Source organism: Mauremys mutica, chromosome 11 (assembly GCF_020497125.1).
Source record: "Mauremys mutica isolate MM-2020 ecotype Southern chromosome 11, ASM2049712v1, whole genome shotgun sequence".
NCBI classification, from domain to species: domain Eukaryota; kingdom Metazoa; phylum Chordata; order Testudines; family Geoemydidae; genus Mauremys; species Mauremys mutica.
In genome coordinates this window covers 22,882,769-22,895,073 of record NC_059082.1, presented here as the reverse complement: position 1 = coordinate 22,895,073, position 12,305 = coordinate 22,882,769, and the positions used below count along the sequence as shown (strand labels likewise).

General features: G+C 39.0%; 1 protein-coding gene across 1 annotated transcript in view; it reads left to right on the top strand.

Moving 5' to 3' along the window:
• The window catches only part of MYO5A (myosin VA), a 131,092-nt gene that overhangs the window by 20,492 nt on the left and 98,295 nt on the right, over positions 1–12,305 (top strand). Inside the window, exon 3 of the mRNA XM_044980289.1 lies at positions 7,485–7,629. Within this exon, the coding sequence (XP_044836224.1) occupies positions 7,568–7,629 (62 nt within the window). The 5' untranslated portion in view covers positions 7,485–7,567. The remainder of the gene's footprint in view (positions 1–7,484; positions 7,630–12,305) is intronic.

Genomic DNA, 12,305 nt, shown 5'->3' with positions numbered 1-12,305 from the left:
TTATTGAAGCTATTTTTTGTATGATAAATTTCTTAGGGAACAACATGTTTTACTTAAATCTGATGTGAAAAAACATTATCCTCATCCAGCTCTTTTGACAAATCCTCTGAAGGGTAAATCTTTTTATTAGGGCTGTCGATTAATCACAGTTAACTCACGCAATTAACTCAAAAAAATTAATCCTGATTAATCACAGTTTTATTCGCACTGTTAAACAATAGAATACCAATTGAAATTTATTAAATATTTTGGATGTTTTTCTACATTTTCATATATATTCTGTGTTGTAATTGAAATCAAAGTATATATTATTTTTATTATAAATATTTGCACTGTAAACATGATAAAAGAAATAATATTTTTCAATTCACCTCATACAAGTAATGTAGTTTAATCTCTTTGTGGTGAAAGTGCAATTTACAAATGTCAGGGTTTTTATGTTACATAACTGCATTCAAAAACAAAACAGTGTAAAACTTCAGAGCCTACAAGTCCACTCAGTCCTACTTCTTGTTCAGCCAGTCACTAAGACAACAAGTTTGTTTACATTTACAGGAGATAATGCTGCCCTCTTCTTCTTTACAATGTCACCAGAAAGTGAAAACAGGCATTTGCATGGCATTTTTGTAGGTATTTACGTGCCAGATATGCTAAATATTTGTATGCCCCTCATGCTTCTACCACCATTCCAGAGCACATGCTTCCATGCTAATGATGCTCATTAAAAAATTGTTCATTAATTAAATTTGTGACTGAACTCCTTGGGGGAGAATTGTATGTCTCCTGTTCTGTTTTACCTGCATTCTGCCATATATTTCATGTTATAGCAGTCTTGGATGATGACCCAGCACCTGTTGTTCATTTTAAGAACACTTTCACTGCAGAGTTCACAAAACGCAAAGAAGGTTTCAATGTGAGATTTCTAAAGATAACTACAGCACTTGACCCAAGGTTTAAGAATCTGAAGTGCCTTTCAAAATCTGAGAGAGACGAGGTGTGGAACATGCGTTCAGAATTCTTAAGAGAGCAACACTCCAATGCGAAAACTACAGAACCCAAACCACCAAAAATGAAAATCAACCTTCTGCTGGTGGCATCTGACTCAGATAATGAAAATGAACATGCGTCAGTCCACACTGCTTTTGATTGTTATCGAGCAGAACCCGTCATTAGCATGGATGAATGTCCCCTGGAATGGTGGTGGAATCATAAAGGGACATATGAATCTTGAGCGCATCTGGCACGTGAATATCTTGCGACAACAGCTACAACAGTGCCATGAGAATGCTTGTTCTCACTTTCAGGTGACGTAAATAAGAAGATGGCAGTATTATCTCCTGCAAATGTAAACAAACTTGTTTGAGCAATTGGCTGAACAAGAAATAGGACTGAATGGACTTCTAGGCTTTAAAATTTTACATTGTTTTATTTTTGAATGCAGGGTTTTTTTTGTACATAATTCTACATTTGTAAGTTCAACTTTCATGATAAAGAGATTGCATTACACTACTTGTATTAGGTGAATTGAAAAATACAATTTTTGTTTTTTTACAGTGCAAATATTTGTAACCAAAAATAAATATAAAGTGAGCACTGTACACTTTGTATTCTGTTGTAATTGAAATCAATATATTTGAAAATGTAGAAAACATCCAAAAATATTTAAATAAATGATATTCTATTATTGTTTAAGAGCGCAATTAATTTTTTAATTGCACAATTAACCATGATTTTTTTTTAATCGCTTGGCAGCCCTACTTTTTATTTTTTCCTACACAGGAAAAAATAAAGTCAAAAGATTATCTTGGACTAGGATCAGCTAAAATAGCTTCAGCCCTTGGCATTTTTGTTTGTTAGCATAAGTAATTTATTGTTTCAGATTAGAAATTGGAACATGTTTCTTTTTGTACTGAAACAGACCTGTACTGTTGTTTGTTTGTGAGCCTCTCTGCCAGTTCCACCAGTGCCAGTGTCAATGAGATATTGAGGCTAACATGCTTGTACCATTACTCCCCCATGTCTCTTCACGGTGTTGTAATCACTGTGCTTTCCTGCAGTTTGCAAGAGGTGGCAAACAGCCTCCTATTAGACAAGCGAGATATTTCTGAGAGCAGTTTATAGGAGGTGTTTCAGTAGCTAACAAGCAGCTGACACCCTCTTCTCCAGTACACCATATTGGCGCTCATCCATCATCAGTGAGACATGAGTTTGCTCAGAAGAATGGCTCATACTGCATCAGACCAATGGTCCATCTAGCCCAGTATCCTGTCTTTGACAGTGGCCAGTGCCAGATGCTTCAAAGGGAATGAACAGAACTGGGCAATTACTGAGTGATCTATATTCTGTCGTCCAGTCCCAGCTTCTGGCAGTCAGAGATTTAGGGACACACAGAGAATGGGGTTGCATCCCTGACCACCTTGACTAATAGCTATTGATGGACCTATCCTCCATGAACGGATCTAATTCTTATTTTGAACACAGTTATACTTTTGGCTTTCACAACATCCCCTGGCAACAAGTTCCACAGATTAACTGTGCATTGCGCAAAGAAGTACTTCCTTGTGTTTGTGTTAAACCTGCTGTCTATTAATTTCATTGGGTGACCTGTGGTTCTTGTGTTCTGTGAAGGGGTAAATACCACTTCCCTATTCACTTTCTCCACATCATTCATGATTTTATGGACCTCTCTCATATCACACTTTAGTCATCTCTTTTCTAAACTGAATAGTCCCAGTCTTTTCAATCTCTCCTCATATGGAAGCTGTTCCATACCCCTGATAATTTATGTTGCCCTTTTCTGTACCTTTTCCAATTCAAATCTGTCTTTTTTTTTTGAGATGGGGCGACCAGAACTAAACTCTGTATTCAAAATGTGGCCTTTCCATGGATTTATGTAGTGGCACTGTGATATTTTCTGTCTTATTATCTATCTTGTTCCTAATATTTTGTTAGCTTTTTTGACTGCTGCTGCACATTGAGCGGATGTTTTCAGAGAACTATCCAGACTGACCCCAAGATCTCTTTCTTGAGCGGTAACAGATGATTTATGTTTTTCCAATGCTCATTACTTTGCATTTATCAACATTGAATTTCTTCTGCCATTTTGTTGCCAAGTCACTCTGTTTTGTGAGATCTTTTGTAACTCTTCACAGTCTGCTTTGGACTTAACTATCTTGAGTAATTTTGTATTGTCTACAAAATTTGCCACCTCACTGTTTATCCCTTTTTCCAGGTCATTTATGAATATGTTGAACAGCACTGGTCTCAGGATAGTTCTTTGTGGGACCCCACTATTTACCTCTCTCCACTGTGAAAACTGACCATTTATTCCTACCCTTTCCCCCTCATCTTACTGATCCACGGGAGGACCTTCCCTCTTGTCCCACGACTGTCTGCTTTGCTTAAGAGCCTTTGGTGAGGGACCTTGTAAAGGCCTTCTGAAAGTCCAAGTATACTATGTCCCGTGAATCATCTTTGTCCACATGCTTTTTGACAACCTTAAAGGATTCTAATAGATTGGTGAGGCATGATAAAAGCTGTGTTGACTCTTCCACAATGCATTATGTTCATCTATGTGTCTGATAATACTATTCTTTAATATAGTTTCAATCAATTTGCCTGGTACTGAAATTAGGTTTACTGGCGTATAATTGCCAGGATCAACTCTGGAGCCTGTTTGTTTTTTTTAAATGGCATTACATTAGTTAACCTCCAGTTATCTGGTACAGAAGTGGATTTAAGAAATAGGTTACATACCCCAGTTGTTTTGCAATTTCATATTTGAGTTCCTTCAGAACTCTTGAGTGAATCCTATCTAGTCCTGGTGATGTACTAGTTTAATTTATCAGTTTGTTCCATAACCTCCTTTATTGACACCTCAATCAAGGATGGTTCCTCAAATTTGTTACCTAAAAAGAATGGCTCAGATGTGCAGAGAAGTCTGATGCAAAGAATTCATTTAGCTTATCCATAAAAGCCTTGTCTTTCTTGAGTGCAGCTTTACCACTTCCATCATCCAGTGAAACCACTGATTGTTTGTCAGACTTCCTGCTTCCAATGTACTTTAAAAAAAATTGCTATTAGTTTTTTGCTAGTTGCTCTTCAGATTCTTTTTTGATCTGCCTAATTATACTTTTACCCTTGACTTGCCAGAGTTTACGTTCCTTTCTGTTTTCCACAGTAGGATTTGACTTCCAATTTTTACAGGATGCCTTTTTGTCTCTAACCAACTCTTTTAGTCTGTTGTTTAGCCATGATGGCATTTTTTTGGTTCTCTTGCTGTTTTTTTTAAATTTGGGTTACACGTTTCATTTGAACTTCTTTTATGGTGTGTTAAAAAAGTTTCCATGCAGACATTTCACTCTTTGGCTGTTCCTTTTAATTTCCAGTTAACTAACTTCCTCATTTTTGTGTAAGTTTGTCTTTTTTTTTTTAAAGTTAAATGCTACTATGGTGGGTTTCTGTGGTATTTTGCCCCTTACAAGGATGTTACCTTTAATAACACGATCACTATTACTGAGAAGTTCAGCTATACAGTAACTCCTCACTTAAAATCATCCCAGTTAATGTTTCATTGTTACATTGCTGATCAATTAGAGAACAGGCTCGTTTAAAGTTGCGCAATGCTCATAAAGCTGTTTGGCAGCCGCCTACTTTGTCCACCATTTGCAGAAAGAACAGCCCATTGCAGCTGGCTGTTGGGGGGCTTGGAACCAGGGTAGACTGGCAGCCCCCCTATCAACTCCCCACTCCCCTAAGTTCCCTGTGTGGCAGCCACCCAGCAGGCTATCAATTGCTGGCAGTTCAGCTGTCCCTCCCCCCACTGCTATGTGCTGCTCCTGCCCTCTGCCTTGGAGCTGCTCCTGGGAGCCTCCTGCTTTCTGGGGGGGGGGGGTTGGGGGGAGGAAAGGGGTGCTAATGTCAGGGTATCCGCCTGCTCCTACCCCCTGCTTACCCCATCTCCATAGAGCGGGGGGAGGGGCAGAGGGAGACACGACATGGGGGAGCTTGCTAGCAGCAGCTGCTGTCTCAGCTTGCTGAGCTACCTTAAAAGGCAATGTACTTAGAGTGGGGTCAGCGTACTTAAAGGGACAATGCACATCTCTCTCTCTCACACACAGGATGTGTGTCTCTGTCTGCCATGCTGTCTCCCTTCCCTCCATTTGTGCTGCCTTGTAGAGTGTGAGGCTACATTAACAACAATGTGTTAACCCTTGAGGGCTCAGCCGAGTGCTAGTTCATCAGTCAGCACTAAGGCATTCCCTGGGAAATATTCCACCCTCTGACTCCACCACCTCAACCAAGCTTCACAATCATCATTGTTGTGTACGGTATTACATTGTTTGTTTAAAACGTATACTGTGTGTATATCTGTATAATATATAGTTTTTTGTCTGGTGAAAAAAATTTCCCTGGAACCTAACCCCCCCAGCATTTGCGTTAATTCTTAGGGGGAAATTGGATTAGCTTAACATTGTTTCGCTTAAAGTTGCATTTTTCAGGAACATAACTACAACGTTAAGCATGGAGTTACTGTATTAATCTCTTGCATCAGATCATGGTCCCAGCCTCTTCATTGTGCAACCAGCTTAACTGTAGCCTTATTTATTTTTAATTTTGTATGGGTGAATCTGGCTTTGTTGAGAAACCTAGCATGTTCCGGGCAGGCATTGTTCATCCTTCTGCACAAAGATCTGCCAGTGCACCTTAATCTTGATTTGTAGCCCCTCGACAGTTCCATTCCTGTGCTCCTACCCCACTCTGCCGGTGTACCTTATTACTAGTCTGTAACACCTCTGCTATTCCATTTCTGGGCTTCAGTCAAACTCAGACTACGGATTGTTTGGTACATCTGTGATGGGGACTAGAATACGATCCAATTATTTCCTTCTTACTTTAACTTTTGATTAGCTGCTCATATTTTCAGTAGCAGGATTTGTAAAATTGGCACCTAAAAAAATTCCCTTAACTTGCAGGTGGGTAGGTGTGTGTGTGTTCGTTCTTGACTGTTCATTAAAGTATAAGGGCTTGGCATCTTTTTTTTAAAAAAATAGAGACTTTAAGTTCAAGTCCCTGAGTCATCCCAGTGAAGTCATGGCTGATGGAAAAACACTGAGGTCTTTGTATCACAGGTTACATAGTTATGTCGTGACGTATAACATGTAATATATCTAAAGGAGCAGACGAGAATCCTTCCAATCCTTTTCCAAAAGGTATTTGCTCATTAGAAAGCTTGTTTGTGTTTTTATTTTGCTGTTTGCTTGATCTGTAAATATATGACATGATTTAGTCATCTGTAAAACTGGGATGATATTCGTAGCAGCAGGTCCAGATTTCAGATGCCTTGTCTTTGCTAGTCCATGAAAAATGTTTCACCTACTTTGTCTCAGTCATAATATTTAGGCCTGCACATGGTTTTGTTTCTTTCCCTGAATTACAGACTTTTAGTGCTTTATAGAGAAAGTGAAGTTTGATTGCTGGGTATATTTAGATACGACACTGCTATAGAAATATCTGGTATGGGGGAATGAGGGAGACATGTTCATTCAAGTTGTGTTGCATAGAATGATGCCTGATGTGCTTATTAGATGGCCACAACTAGGATTACAACTTCTTTCTGTCCACATGGCAACCGCTTCCCTGCGCGGCAGTGTCGTGAGAGACTTGAAATGGGAGATGTAGTAAGTTAAAAATATTGGCCTCACTTTCAGCTTGGTCTGAAATAATTGTGGGAGTGTGTTATAGCACTTTTAAATGTCTAACTATTTGATTTCCAAGTTCAGTCAGGACCTAGGTGTGCCAGCTCTATGAAGTACATCTACCTCTATTTCTGAGCACTGGTTGGAGGCCACTATTCAAAATCAGGCCATTGTTTGTTAGAAATATTGATACTAAAATTTCAAATACTAGTTCTTTTATACTACAAATTTCTAATATTGACAGGTGGTGCCATAACATCAGGCACAAAGGGTTGACATGTCTCACATTAAGCCCTTATGTGAGAAGTGGGCATTGTTTTATTTCAGAGCCTTTCTGTTAGATCCAAACAATTATAACTGAGCAAATCAGAGGCCATGATTTATAATAAAAGATGGGAAGTACAGTCCTCACTGATCTTGTTACTGGGTAGAGCTGGCTGTTCATCATCAGTCAATGTCAGGCTGACTTACTCTAAATCCAAGCAACTTTTCATTCTTCAAACTCAAAACTTTAAAAATGGGGAAAGAGTAAAAGTCCTCCCTGGTGATTTTCTTACAAGCAAGAAAATGAACTGTGTTCAAACTTTCAGGATTCAATTTTAGTACCTAATCCAAAACCCATCAAAATAGTGTCTTTCCATTTACTTCAGTGGGCTTCGGATCAGGACTTTGTTCTCTTCCAAGCAAAACTTTAAGAAAGATTAGAACAACATACACCTGGCTTTTGACACTTTTACCTTTCCAAATCAGCCATTATTAATAGATTTTGTTCCATTTCCTTTGTAGGAATCGTCTTGGTAGCCATAAATCCGTATGAGCAACTGCCTATCTATGGCGAAGATATCATCAATGCATACAGTGGTCAGAATATGGGGGATATGGATCCACACATCTTTGCTGTGGCTGAAGAAGCATATAAACAGATGGCCAGGTTTGTGAAAAAACAGCCTTTGAATTCTGGTTCCCATAGGAATGAGGTCTTAAGTTCCCAGTCAGTGGACTTGACTCCGCTTTTATTTGTACTTAGTAGAAGGTGTACTTTGCGCCACTGTTTTATTAAATTTCAAAACCTAATAAACCCATGAAATTAGCAAAACAATGAAAAAAATTGTCTCTTGCAGACAATACTCATTTGATAGGTAATGGGAAGAATCCACTGGAACTGTTCAGAATTTAGGTCTGTAAGGGACAATGTTGTTTCAGACTGATAAGTAACAGAGGGCTATTTTTGAACCACTATCTATTTTTAAGGAACAAATAATTGTGCTTTAAGAATGCAGATATTTTACAGTATTTACATATAACCGAACACAAAAGATGATTAATCTATGGGTAATCTTAACAATACCCAGGCTTTGGAGAACTGGCTCTTATTCATATCAGTGAAGCCAGAGCTGTACAAGTTAGGTTTGGAAAATAACTCATCATTTAGTATTTTGAAGGGCAAAAGAAAATTGCAGTGTGTCTGTAGAGTACAGATACTTGAAATTAAAATACTGTAATGATGCCACTACTGCAAGAGAGTGAATTCTTACTTTAAGTGTTCTTTGAAAATGGATTGTTCAACCCAGGAAAGTGAGCTGTGAAATCCAGCCAGTCTCTCTCAAGGTCATGCCAACCAGAGAATTTGAAACATTTCAGTTTTTGAATGCAGACCGTGGTGTTTGTTCATGTACAGTTAACAAAATGGATCCTCATGCCCTATTGTTATGTATAGAAGTTTTTGACATCCTTGTCCTTCAAGACACATAGCCATTAAACAAGATGGCTGAGTTTTCCATTGTGGTGTGGCAATTATGCAGTACCCTCTGAGAATGAAGCACAGCGCAGGTGGTGTGAAAGTGATGAGATGGACGCCTTAGTGTAACTGCATGTTCAGTTAAGAATGTGTAAGGGAAAAGGAGAGAATAATATGCTTAAAAGGCAGAAGCCTGGTGAGTCCTCTATGTGAAAACCACTGAGTTGCATGTTAACCACATAATAGACCCATTTCAAAAGAATAGTAGATCATGGTGCAATATGTGTTGATGTAGCATGTTCATAGACTGCTTCTGTCTTGAAATACCCGACATATAGACTGCTATGTATACTCTGTACGTACATGAATACCTTTTTCGCAGCAATCTGTGAGCTACATAAGGTACCCAACATCTAGATTGCTATGTATATTTCAAGAACTTGGCTTCGAATAAAGAGGTGTGTATAGAATTTGGTGTGGATGAAATAGCAATCATATTTTCACTTATAGCTGCTTCCATCTGGGGGACTCATTGCTTTACAGACATTAATGAATTAACCCTTGTAAATGTCTGTGAGGTAATAATTTATTTCTGTTACACAGAAGGGGAACTGAGCCAAACAGGCAATAAGTGACTTGCCCAAGGTCACCTAGTCAGTCTATGGCAGTGTGAGGATCTCCTGACCTCCAGTCTTGTGCCTTAATCCAATACCATCCTTCCTCCAGCAATATTTCAGTAGTTCAATTCTTGAATAATAACAAATGTCATGGGTAGAAATTTCATTTAGAATGGGTTATGAGATATTAAAGAGGTGTGGAAGTGATATTTTAAAATACTTAGCACTAATAAACTGAAATAATTTGTTTGTGTGCCTAGAGAATGTTATAACAAATGTATTCCTTTGTGAATTTATTTATAAAAGTTACTGTCATTTAAAGTGTAATTTAAGCATAAGTTGGAATTATAGGTGAGTATTTCAGCACCTCATACATTAAATAACTATACAGAATTTCTCTGCACTGAAGTAATGAGCTACTTGTTTACATTTACATGCCTATATTCTTAAGTTCTTTTTTCCTTTCTCCATTTTGTACTACTTATCTTTTCTTCCTTTTGCCCTTTACTCTTTATTTAATGTGCCTAATGTATTCTATATTTTCTCTTTATGTCCAAGTTCTTAGTCCCTTATTATTATTAATTTTTCTTATGATGATACATATTTTCCTCCTCTTTGTGGCTTCTCTCTGGGTCATTACTGCTTTAATCTCACTTTAATTTGCATTCTTTAACTAATGAGGCTAAAATCCATAATACATATTAAGAGTGCAATTCGTCTGTTGGATTTTTTTAAAAAAACAGGGTAAGTCATCATAGACTTTAAGGCCAAGAGGGATCATCATGATCATCTAGTCCAGGGATAGGCAACCTTTGGCACGCGGCCTGTCAGGGAAAGCCCCGAGTGACTAGGCCGGTTTATTTACCTGCAGCGTCTGCAGGTTCAGCCAATCGCAGCTCCCACTGGCCGGGGTTCGCTGTCCCAGGCCAACGGGGGCTGCGGGAAGTGGTGCAGGCTGAGGGATGTGATGGCTGCCCTTCCCGCAGCTCCCATTGGCCTGGGACGATGAACCCCAGCCAGTGGAAGCTGCAAACAGCTGAACCTGCGGACGCTGCAGGTAAATAAACCGGCCCGGCCCACTAAGGGCTTTCCCTGACAGGCCACGTGCCAAAGGTTGCCAATCCCTGATCTAGTCTGACCTCCTGCACATTGCAGGCCACAGAGCCTTACCCACCCACTCCTATAATAGATCCATAATCTCTGGCTGAGTTACTGAAATCCTCAAATCATGATTTAAAGACTTCAAGTTACAGAGAATGCACCATTTACACTAGTTTAAGCCTGCAAGTGACCCATGACCCATGCTACAGAGGAAGATGCAAAACCCCTAGAGTCCCTGCCAGTATGACCCAGGGGAAAATTCCTTCCCAACCCCAAATATGGCAGTCAATTAGACCCTGAGTATGTGGGTAAGACCCACCAGCCAGACACTTGGGAAAGAATTCTCTGTAGTAACTCAGAACTCTCCCCATCTAGTGTTCCATCACTGGCCATTGGAGATATTTGCTGATAGCAATCACAGATCAGCTACATCCCATTGTAGGCAGTATCCTCCATACCAGGGGTCGACAACCTTTCAGAAGCGGTGTGCCAACTCCTCATTTATTTACTCTAATTTAAGGCTTTGCGTGCCAGTAATACATTTTAATGTTTTTAGAAGGTCTCTTTCTATAAGTCTTTAATATATAACTAAACTATTGTTGTATGTAAAGTAAATAAGGTTTTTCAAACGTTTAAGAAGGTTCATTTAAAATTAAATTAAAATGCAGAGTCCTCCAGACCGGTGGCCAGGATCCGGGCAGTGTGAGTGCCACTGAAAATCAGCTTGCGTGCCATAAGTTGCCTACCCCTGCTCCATACCATCCCCTCTGTAAACATATCAACTTCTGTCTTGAAGCCAGTTAGGTTTTTTGCACCCCTGCTCCCCTAGGAAGGCTGTTCAAGAACTTCTCTCATCTGATGGTTAGAAACCTTCATCTAATTTCAAGCCTAAACTTGCTGATGGCCAGTTTATATCCATTTGTTCTTGTTTCGTTAAAGATTTGATGATTTCATTCTTCATTCGTGATTAAATATTCATATGACTGCTATATTTAGGGCAATAATCTTAGTGTTTTATGGTAGGCATTTTTGTATTGTCTTGGCAGGTCATGTTTTCCCATCATTTTTAATTCTTCCTGATACTATATATTTAAATGGTCTCTAGTATAACTAGTCATGATACTCTTTTATACCTGAAATTCAGTGGACCTATCTTAACATTTGCACCTTAGAGCTACTTTAATAATTTATATATTAATATTTTAGACTTTGTTTTTGCCAGCTTGATTATTTCCCGCCCAATGTAGATGATAGATGAGAAAACTCTCTTTCATAATTAGATGACCAGTCCATGGTTTCCTGGAAGTGTGGACAGTTCCATTGAAAGTGGTTGGTTATAAAGTTAACATTGACCATTAATTAAATGTTTGCACTGAGCTTTGAAAAAGTAAGGTGCTAAGTAAATGCTGAATGTTAGTATTACTATAGTCTATAGGGCTCACTCCTAGCTTCAGTGGGCACTGACTGACATTCAGCTGCTCACAGCATCGGTTCATATAAAGCAATAAATCTAGGTATGTTTTAGATCAAGGATATCAAACTTACTTTGTAGAGAGTTCTGAATTTCATTTTTAATGATGGTCCATATGCATTTATGACTCCTCCACAGTGGAGTTAACTGGGGCATATTTGTAGAAAGGTCAAGGATAGAACATGGCCTTCTGTTTCTTTTCCTTCCCCATTTTCTTTTCTCTCTTTCCCCCTTTTCTGTCTTTGTGTCTTTTTTTCTTTCTGCATCTCCCTTCCTGCCACATCTACCAGTTCCCCCCTCTGGCTGCTAAAATAAACAATGAAATGTTAATGCTTACATTTAAAATGTCATTAGATTTCAGGGCTACTAACCCAATGAAATTACTAGCAGGCGGGAAAATTCACACCTCTTAGTCATTCTTTCAGGCTGTCTGCAGACTCAGACAGATGACACAGCATCATTCTACACTCAGTTCAGATTTGAAAGGTTATTTTTGCAAAAATGAGGGCTAGAAACTTCTGTTGGGGTGGGAGGAAGGCTGAGATTCTGCAGAATCTGACTATGCTGTGCAGGTCACATGACTATCTCATGTGGGCTGGATCTGGCCAGTGCAGTGTGGTTGAGATCTCTGTTTGAGATCACTTCTGCGCACATGGGCCCAATCCTGTAAATCTCTACTC